This window comes from Thunnus maccoyii, chromosome 11 (assembly GCF_910596095.1).
Source record: "Thunnus maccoyii chromosome 11, fThuMac1.1, whole genome shotgun sequence".
Classification (NCBI taxonomy): Eukaryota; Metazoa; Chordata; class Actinopteri; order Scombriformes; family Scombridae; genus Thunnus; species Thunnus maccoyii.
The window spans coordinates 19,435,822-19,461,247 of record NC_056543.1 but is presented as its reverse complement, the minus strand read 5'-3'; the positions used below and the strand labels follow the sequence as shown (position 1 = coordinate 19,461,247).

Below are 25,426 nucleotides of genomic sequence, written 5' to 3'. Positions count from 1 at the left end.
GATTTGAATTGTTTTGTTCAGTTCAGTTTCAGTATGACAATATACTGTAGTTTGTTCACTTTTTTCCTCACTAAGTGATCACTTCACCTGTTCAGTTCCAACTTCAAACTGTTAAGATCAGTTCAGTACAAAACTAGGCCTAAATACAAGCATTGTATAGCAGTGTGTCATCATGATTGTTTACGTGATGATGAAGATTCAGGATAATCAGTTCAATTTGAAGATTCTGTGTCAAAGATTTATTAATTTATGTACACAACACCTCTACCAGAAAGCCAAAGATACTGTAGATACACCTCAGAATTTCTGAGTCAGTCATACAGTAAATACTTCACAAGTTTAATGTACTGTGCTGTATAACACGGCCATGCACTGCCCATTTCCAAATCAGCCCTCTCGCTGTGACAACGGATGATTTCTTGTTATATCCTCAGGTCTGCTGCATGCTGTCTTGCCCATGTGCATTTTAGCAGCAGGGAGACAGTCAAGTCAGAAAGAGGCAGTCACTAGACTCTTGGTTTAGCCCTCTTACCAAGAAAAGGTAGCAGCATGGTGGATCAATTTACAATTGCTGCCTCACAAAATTTTGCACTTGAGTTTTGGTTTTTGCCGTGTTCGCCTATTTTTCCCTCTAAGTGCTCCAGTTTCCTACCACCACGCCATGCAGCTGTTACCAAAGGTGTACTGTATTAGGTGTGACTGTGTTTTGCCTTCTCATGGAGCAGCAATCTCTTCAGAGTTTTTTCTTTTTTTTTTTTTTCAACCAGCATGGGCTCAACTAGCCTTCCATGACCACTGATTAGAAGGAATGAGTGCATGAAGAGTGTGACTGAATTAATAAATAAATAAATGAATGAAAGGTGCAGAAAGGACATTTTTCAGCAAAATGCTGATGATTTGACTGGATTGCCCAGAACAGTCTATCAAGCAGCATACTAAATCATATCTACATATGGTGTGTGATAGAAACTGCAATATTACTTTTATTCTCTGGCTACTTTTTAATTATTCATTCCTATAGTCAGTACACTTACAATATCTTAACATTAAGTAAAACTGAATATTCATAAACACATTCTTTTTTTTCTCTCTTATTCTTGAGCCATGTTCAGTAGGAAACACTGAGTAAAACATCCGTATGTGGTTTGTGAAGTCAGTTGTCAGGAAAAAGCACAACCACTTCTTTCCCAAAATCTTGACCCTGGCATTATGTTTCTGCAGTCCAGGAACATGTCAAGCCACTGAGACATTCTTGTTTTGGATACAGCTTAATGGAAGTAAAGTGGGCCTATCCACAGTTCCTTTCTCTGTGTTGTTGTATCTACTGACTTTTGCCCAAGCCGTGCAATTATGTAGATTCCACAGATTCTAACAAAACTCATACTTTTTCTTTAGACCACACAAAAATAAATAGTCTAAAAGTGCACATGTGGCACGATCCTTCAGCATACTGTTAACATTTGACAGTCAATTTAACAATTTCCTCAGTCAGGGGGGTACCCAAGCATGACTATGTTTCTGCAGAAAATGATAACCTGACAAATTCCACATTTAACTAAATCATCACCTCAGCACCACCTGTAAATGGATTGGAAATGATTTGGTCTGACTTTGTGTGCAATCCAAACACTTTTTTAATAATTTATTGGCAGAGAAATATGGAGAAACCAATAGATCAAACAGGAGTTTAAATGGTTCATTTGTGACTGGATGAAAGATATTATGAAAGGGCTATAACCTTGCTTACATTATAAACACATGAATGATCATTTCCCTTTTCAAACTAACCACCTGTGCAGTACACATTAGTCATGCCAGTATACTATAGTTAGTGGTCTTTGCAATCTATTTTGAAGATGTGAGAGCAAAACAAAGTGCTTACCAAAGCCGGCATGATGTCAAGGCACAATTTTCTTAGTCAAATAGCTCAGTTTACTGTGAGCTAGAGGAGAAAGTAACTTTCTTTTCAAAGTGTGATACTCTGATGTTCTTGGAAATATGAAAAGCTGTGATATGGCATCGCAAGCAGATATTGCACATTTCACAATGGGCAGAGACCTTAAGGCATTGGCATATGTGCATCTGCGTGGTTTGTCCCCACACAGCAGTGATAGTACTGTATGTCCTCTTTTTCAAGCATTCACATTAGTGTCTCAGAACAGCCAACAGAAGCATCATTTACTTATGGTTTGACTCAACGTCAGCCATCACCCACAGATCTGTACAGGGACACTTTTAAGCTTGGTGGTGGGTTTAGTGTTTGCAAGAGCAAGTGGCAATCACGATGGCTGAATGTGACTAAAACACCTGTGAACATGCAGCAAACACTCCCAGTGTGTTAATATCTTTTAATTGTATTTATTAGAACTCTTTTTAAAATTGTCAACAAGATGCACATTAGGCTGAATGAAACTACTTGTTGAGAAAGAAAATTTGATTTTTCTTGGAGCCAGTGCGTAGCGGTGATGATAAGATAAAATCCCATTAAAGGTAAACAGATCTTAAAATGTAATGGATTAATTGAGCTTTGTGCAGAGCAGTTTGGACAATATCCTCTGAATACTAATTCTGCCACAATGCAGCAGTAACATGTAGCAGACCTTTTGGTCCCCCCTCAGAAGAAGTGCTTGCATTATTTCTGCTACAGTTTGGTCTTTATTTTTGTCTTTGTTTCTGTCATTAAAATTAGCATAACTAGAATTTTAAAGGATGTACAAGTTAATATTTAAATCAATTAATACTGTCCCTGTTGCAGTATTCAGTATTCAATATACAATATACATTATACAGTATTCTTAACGTTCTTAACGTATCATAGAAGACCTACATAAAGTTTTTATCCTTAACTTTATCATACAAAAATACACTTTATTCTTTTTCTTGCTGGTAGACATACAGTGTATTCATGTTCTGTAATGTTCTGCGCATACAGCAAGGCAAAGGAATGTACAGGAAATGATGAAAGCATGCACAGTTTAATGCGCATGTCTGCCTGTCAAATTCAGATGTGGAAAACCGCAGGCTATTAGTGGCTACAGACAGCTTGTTGTTGCTAACAAGCAGGGAGATATGGTATATTTTGAGGAGGACAATGAGCCACATTGTCTCCTTGGTCAAAAATGGTGCCATAGCAGGTTTATTTAAAAGTCAGTTACAGTCAGTTACCGATTTGATCCCTACAGCAGCAGTAGGACGGTAGAACACTAAAAGATCACATGCATCTCATACCCATTAACTCAATCAGTACCAATGTTGACATCTACTTGAGCAAGACACACACACAGCTGCTCCAGTGGAGCCAGTTGGGGGTTATATGGACAGATTACACTGTCGTTGCACTGGGCAGCTCCCTGATGTCAAACTCAGGTCAAGTCAGTTTTATTTATATAGCATCAAATTACAATAGAAGTTATCTCAGGGCACTTTTCACATAGAGCAGGTCTAGACCGTTCTCTTTAATTTACAGAGACCAAACATTCCCCCATGAGCAAGCACTTGGCGACAGCGGCAAGAAAAACTACCCTTTAATGGGAAGAAACCTCGAGCAGAACCGGCCTCTGTGTGGGCGGCCATCTGTCTTGACCGGTTGAGAGAGAAAAAGGGAGGGGGGAGGTGAGAGAACAAGCACTAGAGAGAGAGAGAGACAGACAGAGATGCACAGCAACAACAATAACAATAACAACAACAATGATAATAATAAAAATATAACTAATAATAATAGTAGCAGTGGGTGTCAAGCAGGGGTCAGCAAGTAGCTCGCATCCACAGTTCCAGATTCTACAACTCCAGAGGCAGAAATACCTGCGAGACGAGAAAGCACAAGACTATGGGAGAGAGAAGATGCCAAGTTAGTAACATGTATTAATGGGATATGAAGGTGAACAGATGGAGAGAGAGATAAGGAGACAGTATGTATGTATGTAACTGTGTGAGTATGGAGTAACACGCTCCTTAAAAAGAGCATTCGACCAATAACTAAGAAAAGGTTTCAGAAGGCCCATTTGTGTGGGTTCTGTAACCATGCAGATGAGTCTCTCTTCTTGCATACTTCATATTGTACAGGTCAATACTGCACACACAAGCAGATGAGCACATCAGGGTCTGTTCATAAATGTATTACACATAAGTGTTTTTAAAAAGCAGACACAGTTGTGTCTGTAGGCATTAGTAAGCACATGTGAAAAGTCTCACCTTTTGACAGAAACCTTTTTCCTATTTATGAAGATACATAGGAAGTAGAGCCCTGCTTCATCACATAACCATCATCTTTGTGTCAAGATGTAAGGCATGATTAAATAATGTGTCTGACAAACATGCACAGAGACATAACCCATAGCATCACATCACAATCAGACTATCAGAGAACTGGGGTTACAGCCATACGGTACACCAAAGCTTTATGACCCTGGTCCTGTAGTGAGATAAAGACATCACACATGCTGTGAGCCAAAAGGTGTAACAACTGATGAATACTTATTATCCACAGTTCACTGTTGTCATTCACAAGGCAACAGAATGCAGACGCTGCAGTTATGTGGTATGTGTTTTAACCAGTTGGCTACAAGGAGGCCTCTTGATTTAAATTTTAAGGTTGATTTTATTTGTTTATTATTTATCAATAGTTCAAAAATGTCCTACCGAGCTGCAGTGATGCATTAGGAGTGAAAAGTCGAAGCTACAATGAATAAATCTGTCAGGAATCATGTCAGGGATAAAAGACATTCAAAGTATTTAACATGCAATAGTAAATGCTTCTCATCAACAGTATGTCAACTGTAATCCACTATATATGGTCAACTATTATGCTGCTGTTTGTTAGAAGACTTGTTTAAAAACCAGTTTCCCAACATTTATATCTTGAAAACATTCGTCCTTATTGGGAAACATATTAATCCTTTTATTGACTCTATGCACATAGAGCTCAGTATATTACCTTCACGTCATGTGCTTTGTATTTGGTTTATGATGGCTAAGGCCTATTATTTCTTTTGAATTGACACTCTACTATGGATACTGATAGGTGATCTTGAACCCCTGTGAGATTTAATCACATCTGCCTCTTGGTTTCCACCTGCACACTGATGGGACACATTCATTGACAAGTGCACCTTAAAATTCATTTTAACGCTCAGAAAAAAAATTCTTTGCTGAGACAATGTAAGTTAATAATGACTTTCTATTAATGGACTCAGAGTGCCTTGGAACTATATATATACATACATACATACATACATATATATACATATACACACACACACATACATATATATATATGTGTGTGTGTGTGTGTGTGTGTAAATGTTAGCCCGAAAAAACATCTTAAAACTTAAAACATCTTATTCTAGACTGACTACTGACTACTCTGATTCTGATGGCTGTTTCAATGAATGTTGATTGACAGCGATGGGATGTGACTATGTTTATTTCAATATTTCATCCAACAAATGAGATTCTTGAATCCCAACCCAGGTGTCTTTACTGTAAAGTCATTTTTACATACTCATTCAAAACCAAGACAGATGCAAATTATGTTTGTGATCAGACTTACAAAGACACACATACTATATGTGGTTAAGTGTAAACAAAAGTGTATTAAATTGCATCTGGATTTCATCCAGATGGATGTGAGGCCTTTGAGGACTGTAAATGGGACCCACGTTTCTGAAATAGATAGACACCATACATCTGAATGCTGTAGTTGCCATGCCCAGCTCTGGACCTTTTTGCAGTTGTAAATAAATGTTTAGAAACTACAACCCTGGTCTATCAAATAAAGGCAAGAGAGAGAGAGAGAGAGGGGTACAGTAGGGAAGGAATTTACACTTTTTATGTATTAAACTGAAAAATAATTTCAGTCACTTTAATAAATTAGCTACTATTGTTCCATTTTTACCTTTTTCATATGCTATTATCATGATGATGATAAGTTAAACTTGTGAATGTAATTCATCCCTTTATTAAGGGTAAATGACAGGAGGAAGTCAAACAGCTGCTATAATGCCAAGAGTGCAATTATTTCACAAAAAGATCAGTGATTTTTTTAAATAAGTGTGTTAAACAGTGTTATTTTATTCTTTCAGTTGGAATCATTCCATTCAAAGTCCCTTACTGCACTGTACTAATGCTGGTGCCATAGAGGCTCTGCTACTTTTCATATCTGTCAATACATTAATGAGGTACATTGGCCCCATTACACTCTAGGCTGCCTGCCTCTCTGGGGAACAAGGGCAGCAGGGAGAGAGCAGGCCTGCTGATGATTGCTCTGTTCTCCACAGAGCATAGCTTCCCTTTAATCATCTCCCTTTTTCAAACTTCTCCTGTCATAGCCTTGGGTGAATCACAAGCACAAACTCACCACTGTTTCATCAATATTCTGTCATTTCTTTTCACTATGGGATCATTGTGTGATAAATTTTGCTCACCATGATAAACCATATTGCCTAAGTGCGTAGTTACCCTGGGATCAAGCGAATGGTTTGAGGCAATATGTAAAACAGGCTTCTGAATATGACCTACTGCCCACTGACAGTATGTAAATACAACATAAAGCAAAACAACATACTGCAGTTTGTCATTTATGAGAGGAGAGACCTGATCAAGTTGTACATGTGGCATGTGAAATACTGTATGGGAACCTGATCAAACCTGATAAAATTAATCTCTAAGTTGTTAGTTGGCAATTATGTATCTCAACGCACGTTCTGCTATTTTTGGAGCCAACATTCTTTTTTTTCTTTCTTTCGTGTTTTTTTTTTCAGGGAAGACAGAGATTCGCCATCACATTAAATTAAAGGCATGATGAATTATTACTCCTACAACAGTTATGAAAGTTGAAAATAAAGCTGTGTCTCCAGGGTGTTGAAAAACTAAGTGTTCAAAAAAAAGTATAAGATTAAAACTAAATGTGACAGTATGACAGCAAATCCATTATAATATACTTGTGCAATTACATCAACATACTTTACAGTATGTCTTTGAGGCAGCAGTTTTTAAATCTTACAGTATCTGTAGCACTGTGATAGTGATACATATTCATTACTTTTGTTTATTGCCTCAGTAGTATCTGCCTCTTGCCCTCAGTTCCTGTCAGATACACCACTGAGATAGAGCTTGCAGCATTTCTGCTACTGGTAAAAACCGGGGCGGCAAAATCAAAACAAATGCAAAATAATAGGCGGTTTTGAATAACAATAGAATTTCACTTGAAGTCAAGTATCCATTCCCAAGAAGCAGCGTAATAACAATCTCACAGTGCTGTCACTGACAGTGCTGTCACCAGGAGATATAAGAAAGATATATACGCTGCCCAGGCTGAGGCTTTGTTCAGATGTCTGTGTTAAATCATCTTGTAGTGTTCTGCTGTGGCAGATTTATGCTAGGACATAATCAGTTGTAATCAAGGGAAACAAGGAGGGCGGCTCCAGCTGAGAATTGAAGAAAGCGCGATGACCCACAGAACGGGGCTAAAAATGGGTTTACCGTGACTGCAGCGGCGGCAGTGGAGAACAGAAACCACCGCTGTGCTGTCATATCAAACCACATTTTAGTTTGTATGTGGTTGCACTGTTTTCTAAACATGACTTGCCTTGGTGTAACATTCCCATCCGTGTGAATACTGCAAGATAAACAGTTCGGTGATGCCATTCTGGTCTCATCTATTGTGAAGTCACAGAGGGGAAACATGTTTGCTTTTGTCCTCTGTTGATGGGTATTGATTGGATGAACGCAGTCCACATCTATATGCACTCTGGTAGTAACCTGCTCTAAGCAAGTCACCTTTGAGGTGAATGTTTCCAGACAAGGGCAAAAGGCTAACACAAAAGACCTGACAAAGCGAAGACAACTGCTACTCAAAACATTATCACCGAGGTAATTCTCTTGGTATTCTTTGGGCTTGCCAATATTATTTCTACTCTACTGATTTTTTTAAATGTGCTTTGCAGCCAGATGGAAGTTCTCGGTTGAGAGAATCTGCTGTTTATGGGTAGACCTGAACCAACGAGGAGGACTTTATGACATGTTAGACACTGGATTAAATAGCCGTGTTCAGGGACACACACCCGCAGGGCCTCAGCACCCTGATACTCGACACTGTGGCTGTTGATCTGTTGGCTGCGTTACCACATAGTGCACCTACAGTAGCCCTAGAGGAGAGTGTATTAGTTTTTAGGATTGGCTCAGTCAACAATATAACTATCAAGAATGTGATGAAGAGGCAGAGTTATTCTTGCTGTGGCCTTCCTCCTTGTGAGAAACTATTCGGCCTGTCCTCAAAGCGGTCACTGGTCAGGGAGAGACTTATGGCAGACCCAGAGGTCTGGTATGAGCAGAACCGACTCCCTGACCTCTGTAATTGAGATGCAGGAAGAATACTGCATTCGTATCAAATGAAAAACTATTTTAACGCAGACAGGAGGAGCAGTTGCCAGGGAAAATAAGTTGATCGAGGAGTTGTCTGCCCCTTGTGGTTTAGTGGTGAGACCTGCTGCCGAGTCTATGATTAGATTGAACATGCACTAATTTAGCTCAGAGTCGCAGCAGAGGGATATGCTCCATGTCAAGCAGGGATGACATCCCCAGATGGTTGCTTGAAAAAGGACTAATTGTTAATTTAACAAGATAGCGGTGTTTTAACTAGCAGGAGACAGAACAGAACGCTCAATAAGCTGTTTTTTTGTGTTCTTGAGAGGAAAAAAAAAGGAGATTTACCATCTGGCAGAACAGCCAGGGGAGACAATGATCACTGTAGGTCAGCTTTGGCAGCGTTGTCAGGGTGATGTGTGTGTGTGTGTGTGTGTGTGTGTGTGTGTGTTTTCAGACTAAAAGTTAGAGAGATTGTCTGGCCACATATTTCTTTTCTTCTTTTTTTTTTTTTTATTGAAAGGCAGATAGCGCGTCAGGGCATCATCCCACAACCAGATAAGCGCTTAGGCTCCTGACATTGTGCCGTTGCCAGGAGTGTGACTGCAGCTTCAAAGCCAGTGACACGTCAGCTTTTGATCTGAGAATAAGCAAGGGCATCTGAAAACCACTAGTCCAAGTACAGCTCACTCCACATGTCTACGGTGAGCTGAAAGGTGGCACACAGCTCCCACCCTGTTTGCATGCATGCAGAGAGCCACAGAGACTCATGACCTGCCTGTGTGCGCACTCAGCCACATGCACACACACAAGACAGATGATAAATATTGTAAGAAATACTTTGAGTGTCTGTAAACACACAGATTTTAAGCCCGCAAACGTCATTATCTCATTGACTCATGCTGCTGTTTTTGGAAATAATTATTCTATGTAAACATTTGCCCACGTTTGTCTATTCGAGCTAGCCAATTACTTTTTTACAGTGAGTAAATATTGTACTGTATATCTAATATGTTTGGGTGGATTTCATTTGTGATGAAAATAGTAAGTTTAAAGGTGTAGTTGTGTTCCAATCATCACAGGCTAGCCGTGTGAGCTGTAATACATTACGGGCTATTTTCAGTGATGTTTACTGCAGAATTAATCTTCTGTGTTGTGGTTTAGTGCTGTTCAGTAAACTTCCTGTTTTCCTGTTCCTGAAGAAACAAGAACAGGAATAATTTATAGCTTATGGATTTGATTAAATTTGTAATTGAATTAGGTTTATTAAAACAGGCGTAATTTTTTAAGCATGCCCTGCAGCTCATTTTAATAGTGGTGCTCAAGAAATATATAAAATGAAAACACAGAGAAAAGGTGGAAGAGGACAGTTGTAAGAACAATCCAGAGACGACTGAGCGTATACCTATATATCACAGTGAGAGAGAGAGAGAAAGAGAGAGAGAGAGGGGCTTTATTCTTAAAGCTCCTTAGAATAGGAGTTCTGGTATAAGATCACGGGTGAGGTAGCCATGAAACCTTCACTTTCACTTAGGACTGAGGTAACAGTGAGAAAGACCAAAGAGAAAGGAGACCAGAGTCATAGCGAGAGGGGAAGAGAGAGAGAGAAACACAATGGAGTAATATATGGTTCATGACAGGAAGCAGGGAAACAGAGGGCAAAAGAGAAAAAATATGGCTTAGGAGAGGAGAGAGAGGGCAAAACTACACCTTGCTGTAGATTTTCATCCTTTAAATTGATGATTAACCATGAATAATTTATCTCCTTTTTTAAGAACTTTTAAAGGAGAACTGTGGTGATACTCTAGATTTTCATCATCAAATCCCAAGAAAATACCAAAACCAACAATGAATTGATCCTGGGTAGCTGAATCTTGATACAGGTGAATTCTCTATACATTCATTTTTAGACAAAAACTAATTAAAAAAAATATACATCAATTATCCACACGGTCGCACTGGATTGCACTTAAGGCTGAGAACCACAGACAAGATAGTCGGAAAGTACTGAGAGACGAACTAACACATTATAGGTTTCGTTTGGTTGTTTGTTTTTTCATTGGATTTGTTGTCTATAAGAAAAATATAAAATAACACCAGACTTATCATTTAAATGTCCTTTTTCAAAGGTTTGTTCAGTATATTGTGCAAAGTGTGAGACAAATATCTCCACTGAAACCTTTAGCACTTCCAAATTTGAAACAACTTTACATTTACTAACATTTGCATTTTTTCTGAACATGAATATCTGTCAGTGCTTTTAAGAATAAAACCATAAATCTAATTCCCTTTGCCTTTCTAAATATCGTACTATTTCTATGTCTGATAACCTTCACAGTCCTTTATATGAACCAGAATCATCTATGTCTGTTCGTTCTGAAACATTTCTAGGCACTCATTTCCACAAAGTTCTAAGAAACCACATACATATAACACATTGTGCCTTTAAGAAAAAATCAAATATAGATGATGTGATGCATAAAACAGATATGAGCCTTCCTCACTAAGACATGACAGTGTAGAAATATATTCATTTCTTCTGTCTTTTTTGTGCAAAACAGCACATAGGAAGTGACATAACACAAAAATCAGATAACACAATTACAAGATACAAGACATGGAGGAACGTTTTTAAAATAAAGAAAGAAAAAAGAAGATGATATAAAAGAAAAATGAACAAGTGTGCTAAGTTACTGCTGGGATACAGTTAGGTCATCTATATCCACTGTGTAAACCAAAACATCATCTTCTCCAAAACAACTCTTCATTAGTTGATAAAAACTGATCTTTTTTCAGCTTTGTAACAATGCACTTTTCAAATATTCTAAAGGGATTTTAAATTGTTTATTTAGCTTAAGAAATATGTGAATATCAGTTTATCAACTGATAAAGGAACAAAATCCTTAAGCTTATCTGAAATATTAAAAATCACCACGATATATATGATTCATGTGCTAAGTGTGAGTATTTGTGTCTTTGTGTCATTTAGAAGATGCCTATCTTTCCCCATCTTTTTTAATACATTAAGATGCATATGTTTGAAATTGTTGATATTCTGCTCAAGTTCACAAGATCATGTGGTCCTGTGCAAGAAATAATCTAATAGAAATCATCATGGCTTTCACATCCAGCAAGTGGATGCTTCTATCAACTGCCCTTATTACAGAACCAGAGGTATCACACACTAATAACACATTTGATGTGATCAGGAAGAGCTATCACACATAAAGGTAATAATCATCTGTTAGGATGTCATTGAGAGCAAATAATGTAATATCCTGATGCGAGGTGAGGAGGAGTTTTGTCTGTGATCTTCATTGTGATTTTTAATGAGACTATTCACCCTGTCAGTAATAGGCAGCTGATTATAATGAGGACCTCTGCTCTTTACATACACACACACTCTCCCTATCTCCGTCCTCACTTAACCAACATACTGGAGTGATAATGTGGACTTTATCTGTTTAAGATGTAGATTTTTGTGTAATTAATTATTTCATTAGTCTTCCTAATTACACTTGTTTTCATGGCAGGTAGACTCTCTATGTTAGAGCACATGGAGATTAATGTGAACTTTAGGTCTGATATGAAAGTAAACCTAATTGGGTTCAATTTGAAATGCATTTTCACTCTTTGATTTCCTCACTGTACTTTTCCACTGCTCCCTCTCAACTCTCCATTTCTTAAAGACATAGTGCCATCTAGTGTAGATTGCAGCTGGTTGCATTCAAGGGTTGCTTGTAGCATTCATATTATTTATTCATGGGCAATGCGCAATGAAGTGAGAGGCTGACTTTTCCCACAGGAATATTTATCATTTTGAGAAAAGGCTTGCCTTTTCCTCGGCTTTTTAAACTCCCCTCCATCAACCATCAGACATTTGAGGTTTTAGGTTCATTGGGTACTTTTATTTTATTCCCAGCGGATGTCTTTTAGTGTTCTCAATGGGGAGTTTTACATTTCTGCAAAAGACTATGTGTTGGTAATGGTTGGTTGAAATAGGAAAGCATTCAACATTCACTGCCTCAGTACAGCTTTATGTGTAAGTTAGAGAATATCATGAAATGTAAAAAGATTTAAAACTTTGTTAGTCATCTCAATCCACTTGTTATGTGTTTAAAGACATTTTTTAAAATATATACAAATACCCTGCTTGGGATAACAATCTATGTTTTTGGTTAACAAAAACACAAAAAAGTTCAATTATCTCATTAATTCCGTAAATTTACGTATTGTCTTTCTCCCTCATTGAAAAAATAAATAAATCTATGAATATGCAAATATTGTTCATTGTTCAAGTTGCATCCTGAACCACTATTGCCTCCAAACTAGTTCAGAAAATCATGCTTGTCGGTGCACGCATTAAACTCAAATTTAAGGTGAGCACAGAGAAACTTTCCACTTTCAGCAGATGTGAAAACAGCTTTCTAGTGTCAAACTCTGCACAGTGAAGCTCATCCAAGTGAAGTAACAATAAGAGTGGAGGAGGACTTTAAATAATTTGGAAGAAGTTAACTGTTTATCTATTTTCAGATATTTGCATCACTAAAATGTGAGTTTGTTACTCCCAGTTTAATTCACACTTGTTTCACAGGGCTGATTTTGCCAGCAGATGCCGAGAAAAACTCTCACTTGTTAGGCTAAACTTAACGTGTGAGGTTTAGTCAAACACTGCCAGTCAGTCTCTTGCATTGAGTACAGCCTTGACCCTCTGGGCAGTATCAGAGCTGCTGAAGTGCCTTGGCATCAGTGTGACAGGATTAACACATCAAAAGCAGTGTGGAGGCCTACAGCAGCGTCACACAGTCAGTACAGCACCTTTCATGTTCTGCTCAGGTTCACTACAATTTCACGTAAGCCAACAGCAAGTCAGACGGAAAAAGATAATGGGGCCAACCTGCTGCTATCAGGCTTTCCCTCAGCTTCAGTGAAATATGTCAAATTCTGTGTGTTTGATGAAAGATTGGAGTTCAACAGGCTCAAGTCAAGAAACGATATCTGACTATGTCACATGGCTGCGATGCAAAGGAGCATTTAAGTCTGACATTCAAGCTGAAAGTATTGCTGCAAGCCTGCATGGTCTTACTTTTCATGATGCAAACCTTCGATAGTTAACAGAAGGAAAATTAAACCCCTTTTTTTTCTCGGAGTCAGTGAGTTAAAATGTCTCAGTTTCAAATTATAACGATATACAATCCATTTCATAAGATGTGGTGATAAGTGAGGGCAGGGTAGTTTATTACAAGTCTCCAAATTAGATAAATGGACTGCACTTACATAGCACCTTTCTAATCTTCTGATCACTCAAAGCACTTATTACACTACAAGCCTTATTCACCCATTCATACACACATTCATATGCTGATGGCACAGCCATCAGGTGCAATTTGAGGTTCAGTATCTTGTCCAAGGACACTTTGGCATGTGGACTGGAGGAGCCGGGAATCAAACCAACTATCTTCCCATTAGTGGACAACCCACTCTACCTCCTGAGCCACAGCCGCCCCACTAGAGATGCATGCACGAGTAACTGGGCATTTAAAAAAAGCTCAGTTAGGACATAATTAACTCTGGCGTAGAAGCTAGATTTGTACCTACATTTATCAGAAACAATGAGGAAATCTTTAAGTACCAGTATTTCCTCTCAGACGCTCTTTCAAGGATTTAGGGTAATAAGTAATATTGTATAAGGTTTCGAGGCCTACACAATTGAAGCCCTTGAAGTTTGAACCTTGAGGAAGGGGGTTGTGTGGGATGGTTGTTATTAACTTAAAAGAAAAGTCATTGGTCACACTATGTGCTATCTTTTGTACTTGATTTCTAGCCTTAGAAGAAATAATGTCTTCTAAATTGGTTACAAATGTGCAACCAATTAATGTTTCACCTCAAATCATTTTCTGTCCACAGTGCTCATCTTTCCTGCATTATTATTATGTATTATTTCTTGTATAAAGAATATATAATATGTACACTGAATCATTGGCTTGATTTGTGTTTATACAAGTGTTTTTCTCCCTCGTAACATTCCCTGTCTTTGCTTAGGTGGTTGACATAAAAGAGAAACTGAAAATGTCCAAGAAATTTTGGTCCAGCCTGCCTGAGGCGATGTGCGTCGAGGACAGAGTGACCGCTGGAAATGCCAGCGATGAGGAGTGCTGGAATGGACACACCAAGGGCAGGTAAGGTTGCCAGGGATGAATGCAAGCTGATACGAAAGGTTACTTAGAAGTCCAAAGTCTGTTCAACTCAATCCGTGCTAATCAATGTAATCCTAGAATTAAGCATCAGATTATTTACTTTTACAGATTTAGACTCAGCTTTGCAGGAGTTTGGCATTCCTCGACGGCAATTCGCCAACTAAACAAACAGGACTCTCGTGGTCTCTCAAATACTCATGAGTTTCTATGGACACTCCCTTTAATAGATGGTGCAATATGCTTTGCTGCTGTTCGCATCATTGTGTATGAAATTGTGTTTTCATTCTCCTTTAATAGTGCAACCAGCATGGGTACTTCAGTGTTCATCTGATTTCATTTTCAAGGAAAATGTCTGCATGAGCGCCCCTCATGCCTGCAGCCATTACTGAGGTCACGGTTAATTGATGGGTGCTACTTTTATTCATAACATCATCGGCGTGATCAAAATATGTTCAGTATTCATATTTTAAATTATTTAAATAAACCTTAAAGCTAATAATTTAACCCTGTGTGGGATCTGACTGCTTCTGCTATTTTCTATGAAGGGAGAAAAAAAAACATGAGTGAAATCAGTCAAGGACATTACATGTTACCTCTTAAATGTTACCTCTTTTATTAAACGTGTCAGAGATTTCAGATGTTGTTATCCGCAGTGACCTGGGCTTATGGTAAACAAATGCTGTTGTGTCAAACGGTTTGTGGAATGCCCTCACGTGATGCCCTGCTGCTTATTTATCAAATACGAATGCAGGCAGCTGACATGTTTTCCCTGGAGAAATATCACACAAGTATGTCAGAACGTTACCCAACATGATTAGGTCAAACGCTCAGTCTTCCAATGCTGTTTCGTTCTCACAGAGCTATTTTCACATGCTGCATGAGACCGAGACCCATAAATCCATTAATTAAAACACTTGTGTATTCAGTCCACCGTTAGCCTTTTTCTGGTCTTAGGACTTCTGATTATGATAATTCTTTACACATCAGAAAGCTCAGAGTCTATAATAAGGCTGTCATGAATATTATTTTGATTACTGACTAATGAGCACGCACAGGATTTGTTGTCCTTTTAACAAGCCCTCCTTCAAGTTTTTTTTCTTTTTTTCAATCTGAAAGGTACTTCCCTGAAGTCCAAAAGGATGGACTGACCAACCAGGTGAATAACCCTGAGGTGGGCGTGGACATCACCCGCCCAGACACCTTAATCCGTCAGCAGATCATGGCTCTGAGGGTGATGACCAACAAGTTGAAAAATGCCTACAATGGCAATGATATCTACTTTCAGGACTCAAGTAAGCTATTTGCCACTTTTCCCATACAGACACAAGTGACAATGTGACTTATTTTCTTCAGGCAGAAAATGTATTTTTAGTCTCACCCTCCCCACCCTAGTTGGCCAAGTTCATGCTCCAACTTGTCACTCATCTTGATAAGCTGTCTACTTTGAATTGCTACCTTACCTTGAGGCAGCGGTAATCAGCATCAGAGAAGCCACAGGAGGCATTGAAGGAGCAAATAACCAACACAGGCAGTGTGCAGTAAACAACAATGCTTACAATCCCAGTGTTTATCAAGGTTTGTAAAACCCTGATGAAGACTGTTATGGAACTAGTAGCACGTTAAGTGACTTCCATTTAAAGTAATAGGTTGACATTTTGAGTAATACACTAATTTGCTTTCCTGCCAAGAGTTAGATGAGGAGATTGATACCACTCACATGTCTGTACTGTAAATATGAAGTTGCATCTAGCAGCCCATTAGCTTACCTTAGCATAAAGACTGGAAACAGGCAGAACCCCCACCCATAAAACCGTGATTTGTGTTGCATGTTAATTAGTGAGCTTTAGAGCTGCTGGTAGGCAGATTTTGTTACCTTTGGACAGAGCCAGACTATCCCTTTCTCCCGTTTCCAGACTTTGTGATAAGCTAAGCTAGCTAGCTGCTGGCTGCAGCTTTATATTTACCAGACAGATATGAGAGTGGTATCAATTTTCACATCTAACTCTCGGCAAGAAAGGGAAAAACTTTTCCTTTTTAATACCCTCCAAAATAATCTAACCATCAAAGAAAAAAAGGTTTTGCTCAGCAGTCACATTTGGATTTAAAGAAAGTACAAGAGTCACAGACATAGACTGTTATTGTATAATGTTTCCTACTTTTTATTGTTACTTTTTTGTTTTAAAATATGGTGTGAAGCTACAATACATACAAAACCCTACATTTTCAGTGATGTGCTCAGTCTTGCTTGTGTTTTGTTATCATGTTGCAGGTGATGAAGGCAGTGGCTCAGGCAGTGGCAGCGGCTACACAGAGGTCTACCCCACAGACATGGACGGTGCTGCCACCGAAGCCCCAATAGTGGAAGCCGACCGGAGCGGGCCTGTGGATGACTCTGCCCTGCTCTGTGCACCCTCTGTAGCCCTGCCAACCATGCTGGCCCTCTCAGCCCTGGCACTCCACCGACAATGGAGATAATGCTGGAGGAACCAGCTAAACATGGACAGCAGGGTTAAAAAAAAAATTTTTTCTTTTTTGCAGTTTTTTGTATTCAGGCAGATTGGAGCTACAGTCGAGCAAACAGTATTCAGGCTGGCAGCCTCGAGGCTAGAGGAGTCTGCTCTGAAAAAAAGAGCAGTCATGCATCATGATTTCCCACTTTCCCAAAGATCATGCAGTGCCATCTGTAGACTTGATATTTTATGGCATCACTTCACCATCTAACACAGATGCCAACCCAACAAACTCTGCTTCAGAGATTGAAAAGAAAAAGTATTTCTTGCACATATTGCAGGTATTAATGTAGGTCTCCGTGTGGAAAAATATAACACGCACTTTGATTGTTTTGAGGTTTTTTTTAAAGCAAAATTTGTTTGTGTGTTGAACAATGTTGAGAATGTGGTTATTGATGCACCTAAAAGAGGCATAATAGGTTTACTATATGTTGAATATTATATTTTAAAACAAACACAAAGGATAATGATCTAAATGAGAGAAAATTCAGGAACAAATTGTTTCCACCTAAAGTTTTAATTGAATCCTTGTTCCATTGTCATTAAATCACATGCCAATAATTGATTTTGGATGAGAAGTGATTGAATATTCAATCAGAATTGGGTTGTTGTTTTTTTTAACAGATGCAGCCACTGAATCTCATCTTCTGTTTTACAGTAATTACAACCCATGATGTTCGGTAAGATTTTAGGTTTCAGTATATCATGGGTTGGTCATGGATCTGCTCTGCTCCTAGCTATTCACTCAAACGGTTCAACAGCCTCCTTGTGCTCATGTGTTGAACTCACACTTTGTTAAAAAGGATAAGATTGACATTTTTATATACTCATTTGCCTCGCAACAAATTAATTATCTGCAAAATATTTTCATATCATGCTGGTTTCATAGACTTGGCTTCGAGAGTAGACAGCCTGGACGGAATTATTACGGAGCAATTATCGTCATACAGAAATGACACCACATACAGCAGTGCCAAGATAGTCATGCTGGTTCTGTTTTGTTCTGGGGTGCATGTCCTGCTGTGCAATCAATTCATTCATGTTTGAGAGGGCTAAACAAATTCTAATTATCACTAATATACAATATAGAAATTGATTCATATTACTACATTTCTGTTTCTTTGTCATTAGGGTTTATGTCTCCATTAAGTGAATGGTTATCCAGTGAATTCAGCATTAAGTGACCTGCATGCAAAGACACTCAATGAGGAGATTCTACTGGCATTATAAAGGAAATCATACACAGTACTTGGCCGTGTTCTGTATGTGTTTAAATGTACATGCACATCGCACTAGGAGGAGCACATCCATTCAATACAGAATCACCATCACCAAATGGAGTCTTGCTGCTCCTGTAATGCTGTAATCTTTATATTAATTTACAGCATTAGGGCTTATAATTTTTCTGCTGCCTCCTCAGAAGTATTTCCACAAAATTTAGATTTTGTCAGAAGTTCCAGAAATCCTGGATTTGCATATACAGGAACTTCAGGAACAAAGAAAAGTTCCATAAAGTGCCACTTTTGCATGTGTTATTAAATAGCCAAAGCTTATTCTGTAACTGCTGTCACGGTTTGGATAAAACAGTCATTAAAATGTGCACTGTAGTGCTTGAAAAGCAACAAAAGTGAAATACTGTCAAACAGTATTAAAAAGCCAAGTTGTAAATCTCAAAATTTCTGGAAATTCATTCCCACAATAATGTAAAAGGTGAGGGGAATTATTAAAGAGAAGAAGCAGCAAACAGAACACAGTGGTTACTCGAAATGCAAAGAAAGGGGCCCTAAATGTATCTGTAAAGCTTGAATGGTTATGTCTGCAGCACAGACAGGCTTGAAGCCGACCACAGTCACCTGTGAAATGAGAATCTGTGGAGACTGGACAGGGCTGAATGCTCCGGTGAAGCTCCTCAGTAGAGCGTACTTACAGAGAATGTGAGAGGCCTGGCACTGCTGAGGGGGGCGGACAAAACCAGCCTGTATGTATGTCCACTGTTCTCTGAGAGCCCGTCAGCTCCATAGCCACCAGGCCAGCTAATCTTACTTATCCAAGGAATTAACCTGTGTTATACCTTTTCGCAGTATATCAATGAATAATTGTTGAGCTTTTACTTTATAGCATTTAAGTCAGCATTAGCATCCACATTACAAAAACAAAAATATAGAGAAAATATATCAAATGTGTCATTTAAAAGGATTCTTTATTATGAATATTGATCTTGCAGGATGCCCTTTTTATGTTTTGTATCATTGAACTTTTAATGGTAATATTTTTGCAAGAAAATATTGAAAACTGAGGTCCGGTCAGACACATTATCTGAAAAATAGAATTAGCAGGAAACGCTATACTGTAAGTCAACATTTTTTACAATCAATGCATTGCTGTATGAATTTAAATCCTAATGAAGTCAGTTTGTTTGGAGTTTGAATATCATTTCAAACTGCGAAGGGTGAAGAACCAGATAAGCAAATATGCCTTACCGTTTTTCAGTGCAATTAAGATGATTGCATTTGTGTTTTGTTACTGTTCTTGAGAATAAATATTTATTAAAAACATTCCAATAGATTTGCATTTGTGGTGACTGCTGGACAAATTGTATAAGGTACATAATACAGAAGGAAAGTGCTGGAAATGAGGTCAAGTTTTGGTAAGTTTGTTAAAAAGTCTGTTTCCACACCACTTAAAGTATACATTCATTTTGATTGGTCTCACTTGCAACTTAGTAGGGTTCAATCGATATTTTTTAATGAATATTACATGATTCACATCACTATTTTAATATGGAGTTTGATTTAATATCTAAAAAGTACCAGTGTCATTCTTCTACAAGATTAATATTTTCGTCTTGTTTCACAGTCTACAGAACATTGTAGATTGCCTGCTCAATCTCTCTTAGGCATGTATGAGTGCTGAGGTGCTTTTCAAAACAACTTGCGAAATCTACGCATCCTCTGTATACTTCCTATTTGTGAAATCTGCTTTTATTAGAGGTTCAAAGCCTCTGTTTTTCCGTTGACGCAGGTAGAGCACAAAGATAAGGAGAAGCACCAGGAGACCGATGAAGACTCCCCCAAGAGTGGAGCCCAGCACAAACACAGTGGGCCCTCCATCTGCATCTGTAAAGATGAAGTAGAGATATTCATAGAAACCTTTCCACAGCAGAAACACTATGCAAATTTCATTCTTTGTGTTAAAACAAAATGTTAAAGGTTTTTGCTCCCATATAAAAAAGAGGGATGTGAAGCAGTGAATCAGCATCAGTGACTCAACATTACTCAGCTATGAAATGATACTTTGTGACTTGTGCCTAAACCCTCTTATGGCAATTTTAAAACACTGAATTGCCCAAGAATAGAGGACAGTGCAATTAGCAAGTATGTATTCCCAACACAAACATAGAAAAGCAGGATAATTATAGTATTTTGCACCATGATGTTGTGCATTCACAACATTTTTCCTCTTGGGTATCTGCTCATATCAGCTTTCACATCTGTAGTGAAGAGAAATTACTTTTTTCTCAATAATAGGCTGCCATTAGCAAAACAGCGAGGGCAGGAAGTCTGTGCTCGTGTTGGAAAATAAAATGTCTAGAGCTCAGTAAATGTCAGAGATTACTTTGTGCCTCTGTAGTTGTGGTGGATGAAGTCTTCAGATCCTTTACTTTAGTTGATGTACCACCGTTTGAAAATACTTAGTAGTGAAAATAATTACAAGCAAATGTCCTATATTGAAAATGGTACAACTTTGTAAGTATTATTCACAAAACATATTTAAAGAATGAAAAGTAAAAGTACTCAATGCATAAAAATGTAGAATATATTATATCACTGACTTATTACTGATGCATTAATGTAAGAGTAACCTTTTACTACTGTAGTTGGTTGAGGTGGAACTGGTTTTAACTACTTTGTATATTATTGGGTAATTTATTCTGTAACAAAACCTACTTTATAAGCTCATCATATGTTGTCTGTAAAATCCCAATTTGTAAAATAACTAGTAACTATATCTGACAAATAAATGTAGTGAAGTTGAAGTATGAAATGGTATAAAATAGAAATACTAAAAATTTTACTTATGCACAATACCTGAGTACATGTACTTAGTTACATTCCACCACTGCTTTCGATCAAAGGTTATATAAACTCATTTGCTCACCATCCAAGGCAATGGAGTAGGTATATCCCAGCTGCTCAGATGTAATGTAGATCTCCTCATTGGTGATTGGAGGGAAGAAGGGAACCATGTTGTAGTCTCTGTTGTGACCAATGGGGGCCATCTCATCTGGGAAAGTGGCGTTGGATGGAACAAACCTCTTCATCCACTCATCAAAAATGGCATCGGTGAAAGCATGGAGCACCTGCAAGGCAAACAACCAGAAACACACAGTGGTTATTTTTATGTCAACAAATCCTACCGTGTCATTTCATAGAAACCGGTGAAATCAGATTCTGACCAGAAAGATGGGGTCGTTGGCTGCAGAGTGAGACAAAGCGCTGGTTCCATTGAGCATGGAGTGTACGAGGTTGTGAAGGTTATTGACTGATTCGTCCAGTTCTCCATCTGGTTTATCGTACCCTTCGAGAGCGTTTCTGTGAGTTACAAAACACAATAATTGTAAACAGTAGTTCAGTCAGACAGGCTCTCTTCAAACCTGAAGGATAAGGCTGGCAATTTTCTATATTTTTTTGTTGACAAATGTCATGTGCAGAGCCAAACTAACAGTGGCGCAGTGGTGTCTGCCTTACACTGAACTACTCTCCGGAGACTGAAAACGTGATCACTGTTATTAGTCTTTGGAGACGTTTTTACATGTCAGGAACATGTCACCCAGTGCAACAGTGAGGCTGATTGAGGTGTTTTTAATAGTTTTTGGATGACAGCAGAGGTCTACAGTACACAGGAATGAGATATAAGGCTTTGGATACACACACAATACTTGTAAGTAGGATCAATTAATTGTTGGTTTGGCTCTGCACATGACTTTTTTTGACAACAAGAAAAATATAGAAAATTGCCAGCCTTATCCTTTAGGTTCAAGTGGAATGCAGAGAATTGCGGAGCACTTCAGTCAGAGTGAGACAGTAGGTATGAATTCAAATTGATTATTGATGCCAAATAGTAGAGCTGTACCTAAAACTAAAGGACGAGTTGGTGAAGTAGGGAGGGCTGTCAAAGTCCCTGATTCCAAGACAGCTTCTGACGTCATTCATGGTGGGCAGAGACGTGTTAGCTCCCTCCATTATCCCTCTCTGAATGAAACCCTCACTGGTGCCATTGCAAAGAGTCACCAGGCGATTGTAGTCATCCAAACTGGAAAGAAAAAAACAGTTAACTGATTTGTGCCAGTCAAAACATATAAATTTGCCTCCACAATGTTTATTTCGCTATAATCCAACCAATAACTATTGAGTCTTTTCCCCTCCTGTCAATATTGTGTGCAGACCTGTTACACACCACCCCCCATCTGGAGAATCTGGACTGGTTACTGATGAGGGAGGGGTTGTCAGGGTTTCGGCCCCCCAGCATAGAGTCGGTGCACACGTCACAGTCACTCTGCCCCGTGGCAAAATTCCAGTAAGGGATTGCAAAGTTCTCATTGCCAGACAGTCTCTGCAGGGAACAGACACATTTTATTGGATGATATTGGTTGACATTAGTATCAGAAGTTTTTATTTTGAGTGGCCACATTTTAGGGCCAATAGCAGTTCTGATTGCCACTGTAACTGTGATTTGCTTGATATATTTTCTCCCTCTCTTCCCCTATTGTCAGCTATTATCTGTCATTCTTCCAATCATTTTTTAATGTTTTGGCCCACTACTTGTGTTTTTTTTCCAGATTGTGTTCTTAGAAGGACAGCATGTGGCATTAAAAACTCTCTCTCGGTATGTGACACAAATACTCTCTATTTCTTTTAGGTTATCTGCTCGTTAAGGCAGAGTGAATGGGATGTATTTGTGCTTTTAAGAATTTATTCACCAAAATGTTATTGATCATTTAACCAAAAGGATTAATTGTACAAAAAATATATCAGAGACTATTGTACCTGATATTAAACAATAACCAATTTATCATGTAAAATTAATGACAAAAGCAAATATAATAAACAAGATAATAACACATTTAGAAGATGATGACCCTTAATAAGAAATATGAATTCCCTACTAGCCTACTCATGTCTTCCCAACAATAAAAAAAAAAGAAAAACACTTCTGTGCATAGAGTACTGTATTGACCTGATCCAGTCATGCAAAAATTTTTATTTTTTCAGAAATTGACACATACCTGTAGCTCTCTCTCCAAGCTGAGAATGTGATATCTGTGCCAGGTAATGAATGCTGGTCCTTTGTGTGAGAAATCAATGGCTTTGAATGGACGACCGGGACCTACAGAGAAATTACATGTTTGACTTTTATGTAGGATTCACAAGGCAATAATGTGCATAACACAAGCTATTATATGTAAAGGAAATATGGAGACTATTTATCCATGTATAAATAAGCAAATGAATTTGTCTTGTAAAAGTGGTAACATTAAAACTCAGTCCACAATTTCAACAAAAGGGTCACCTCATCACCAAAAATCAAAACACTAATTTTTTTTTATACAGGGAGACTAACACTAAACGACAACTTGATATTTACATATATAATAACATTTCCTGATACTGTTCAAAGTACTTCACTAATGATTTAAACTCAGTAATACTAGTCCATATTTTCAATTATGATCATCTGAGAAACTAGATATTTTTGAGTTTGAATTTTAAGGTCAAACCACAGGTCAAATGCAAAACAACTATGGATTAGGATAATAACTTGAATGAAATAGTAAAGACATCAGTGATCCAACTCATATGTAACTCACTGTATTTAAAAATGTCAGGAGCCATATTAAATAGCACTACAAAAAAGGTAATATAGCTCATACATATGATCAGTATCGGTCATACATCACCAGAGCTAATTTAAATAAATTGTGATGTTCCTGTTAATATATTCCTATTTTCTTATATTTTTATTATTATTATATCCCTATTATATTCCTAATAAACAGAGTCAACCTCATGAACTAACCATGAACTTATCATGGTTTTATATCAAGAAATGTGACCAAGCTCATTTACCAAGAAGAGTGTCTCGGACAGAGTAGTAGTGTTGCCAGACAAAGAAGTCGTAGATGGAGATGTTGGCAATCTGAGGCTCAGTTCCATTTGGTCCAAGGAGTCCCAGCCAGTGCTGGGTGGCAATCACGTAGTCTGGGTGGACGGTGGTCTTAGCCAGTTCTAGAACATTAAGGAACTCCTGGAGCTCTTCGGGGGTCAGTGAGTGGATGTTCTTACGTACCACAGGGGCTCTCCTCTGGTCACAGTTTGGTCCGGTCCAGCCGAACTTACATTGACCACAGTCATATCCTGCAAAGTTACCTGCAACACAAAGGGCAAACTAAAGGTGTCAAATCATGTTGATGATATTCCAGGTTCAACACGAGCCATGACTGAATATAGCTCTCCTTCATCTGCTCACTGACAAAGCATCGTAATAAAAGTTCACACCACTCACCAATACACCTGCAAGTCTGGTTGAAGAATTTGGTCGGCCACCTCTCTCTGTCATCAACATTTCTCAGCCTGTAAGGTCCTCCCCAGGGTTTGCTGTCGACTCGAACAGCGGAGCAGCTTCCTCTCCCCGACAGAGAGCCACACACATTTCCAGGATCAGAGCCCAGAGCAGGGCAGCATTGCTTGGACTGGATCCCCTCCACGGTGCAACACACTCGAGGAAACTGAGCCTCTGCAGCTTCAGGCCAGAGAAGTAAACAAAAAAGGCCAAGACCCAATGCGTTCATCATATTTCACCTGTTTGTTTCCTCCAGTCAGTTGTAACAAATCAGTTTGTAGATCAACTTTCAGCTATAATTCGGTCAATTAGTTTCCCCAGAAATGTGTGGAATCTCACTCTGCTACGGTCCCCCGTTGTGTATCTTCAAATTAGATACAGTGATAGTTTTAACATCTGTGGAAACAACACTTAAAACCAAATCATGTTGTGTTCCAGTTGGTGGCATGCACAGTTAGAAAACCACTAATTTCTGTTCTTGCTTTTGTATAGCATGGGAGGATTAACCCATCGGTCTTGTGATGATCACCTGACAGCAGGGCTGTGAACTGGAAGATCTGAATGAATACCAAGAAACTGCCTGAGGGGCCATCAAGTTTTGCATAGCCACTTTGTGCAAAAAGACAAAAATATTTCTCATTTATTACTTTAAGTGATTCAGGAAAGAAGACAAACACATCTGTTTTGCCTCAAACAGAACAGATGAGAACCTGGAGAGATATTTGGTCAAATAAAAAA

At 38.5% G+C, this 25,426-nt stretch overlaps 2 protein-coding genes across 2 annotated transcripts in view; one reads left to right on the top strand and one right to left on the bottom strand.

Moving 5' to 3' along the window:
- LOC121907457 (glypican-6-like) overlaps positions 1 to 19,613 on the top strand; it is a 92,597-nt gene extending 72,984 nt beyond the window's left edge. The window contains exons 7-9 of the mRNA XM_042427036.1: positions 14,404 to 14,540; positions 15,675 to 15,850; positions 16,828 to 19,613. Of these exons, the coding sequence (XP_042282970.1) occupies positions 14,404 to 14,540; positions 15,675 to 15,850; positions 16,828 to 17,033 (519 nt within the window). The 3' untranslated portion in view covers positions 17,034 to 19,613. The remainder of the gene's footprint in view (positions 1 to 14,403; positions 14,541 to 15,674; positions 15,851 to 16,827) is intronic.
- Positions 19,614 to 19,748: 135 nt separating this feature from the next.
- dct (dopachrome tautomerase) lies at positions 19,749 to 24,970 on the bottom strand. The gene is made up of 8 exons (XM_042427037.1): positions 24,632 to 24,970; positions 24,196 to 24,495; positions 23,355 to 23,455; positions 22,515 to 22,681; positions 22,202 to 22,381; positions 21,525 to 21,660; positions 21,227 to 21,428; positions 19,749 to 20,184 (listed from the first exon to the last, which is right to left on the bottom strand). The coding sequence occupies exons 1-8, from the start codon at positions 24,918 to 24,920 to the stop codon at positions 20,009 to 20,011; spliced, it is 1,551 nt and encodes a 516-aa protein (XP_042282971.1). The 5' UTR covers positions 24,921 to 24,970; the 3' UTR covers positions 19,749 to 20,008.
- Between the last annotated feature and the right edge of the window lie 456 nt (positions 24,971 to 25,426).

What these genes read in the sequence shown, in the direction of transcription:
- dct (XM_042427037.1), bottom strand. Translation starts at nt 24,920, where the DNA reads ATGATGAACGCATTGGGTCTTGGCCTTTTTTGTTTACTTCTCTGGCCT. An exon ending in CCAGACTTGCAGGTGTATTG is followed by an intron (nt 24,496 to 24,631) that starts GTGAGTGGTGTG and finishes TTTGTGTTGCAG; the next exon opens with GTAACTTTGCAGGATATGAC. An exon ending in CTACTCCATTGCCTTGGATG is followed by an intron (nt 20,185 to 21,226) that starts GTGAGCAAATGA and finishes TCATCTTTACAG; the next exon opens with ATGCAGATGGAGGGCCCACT.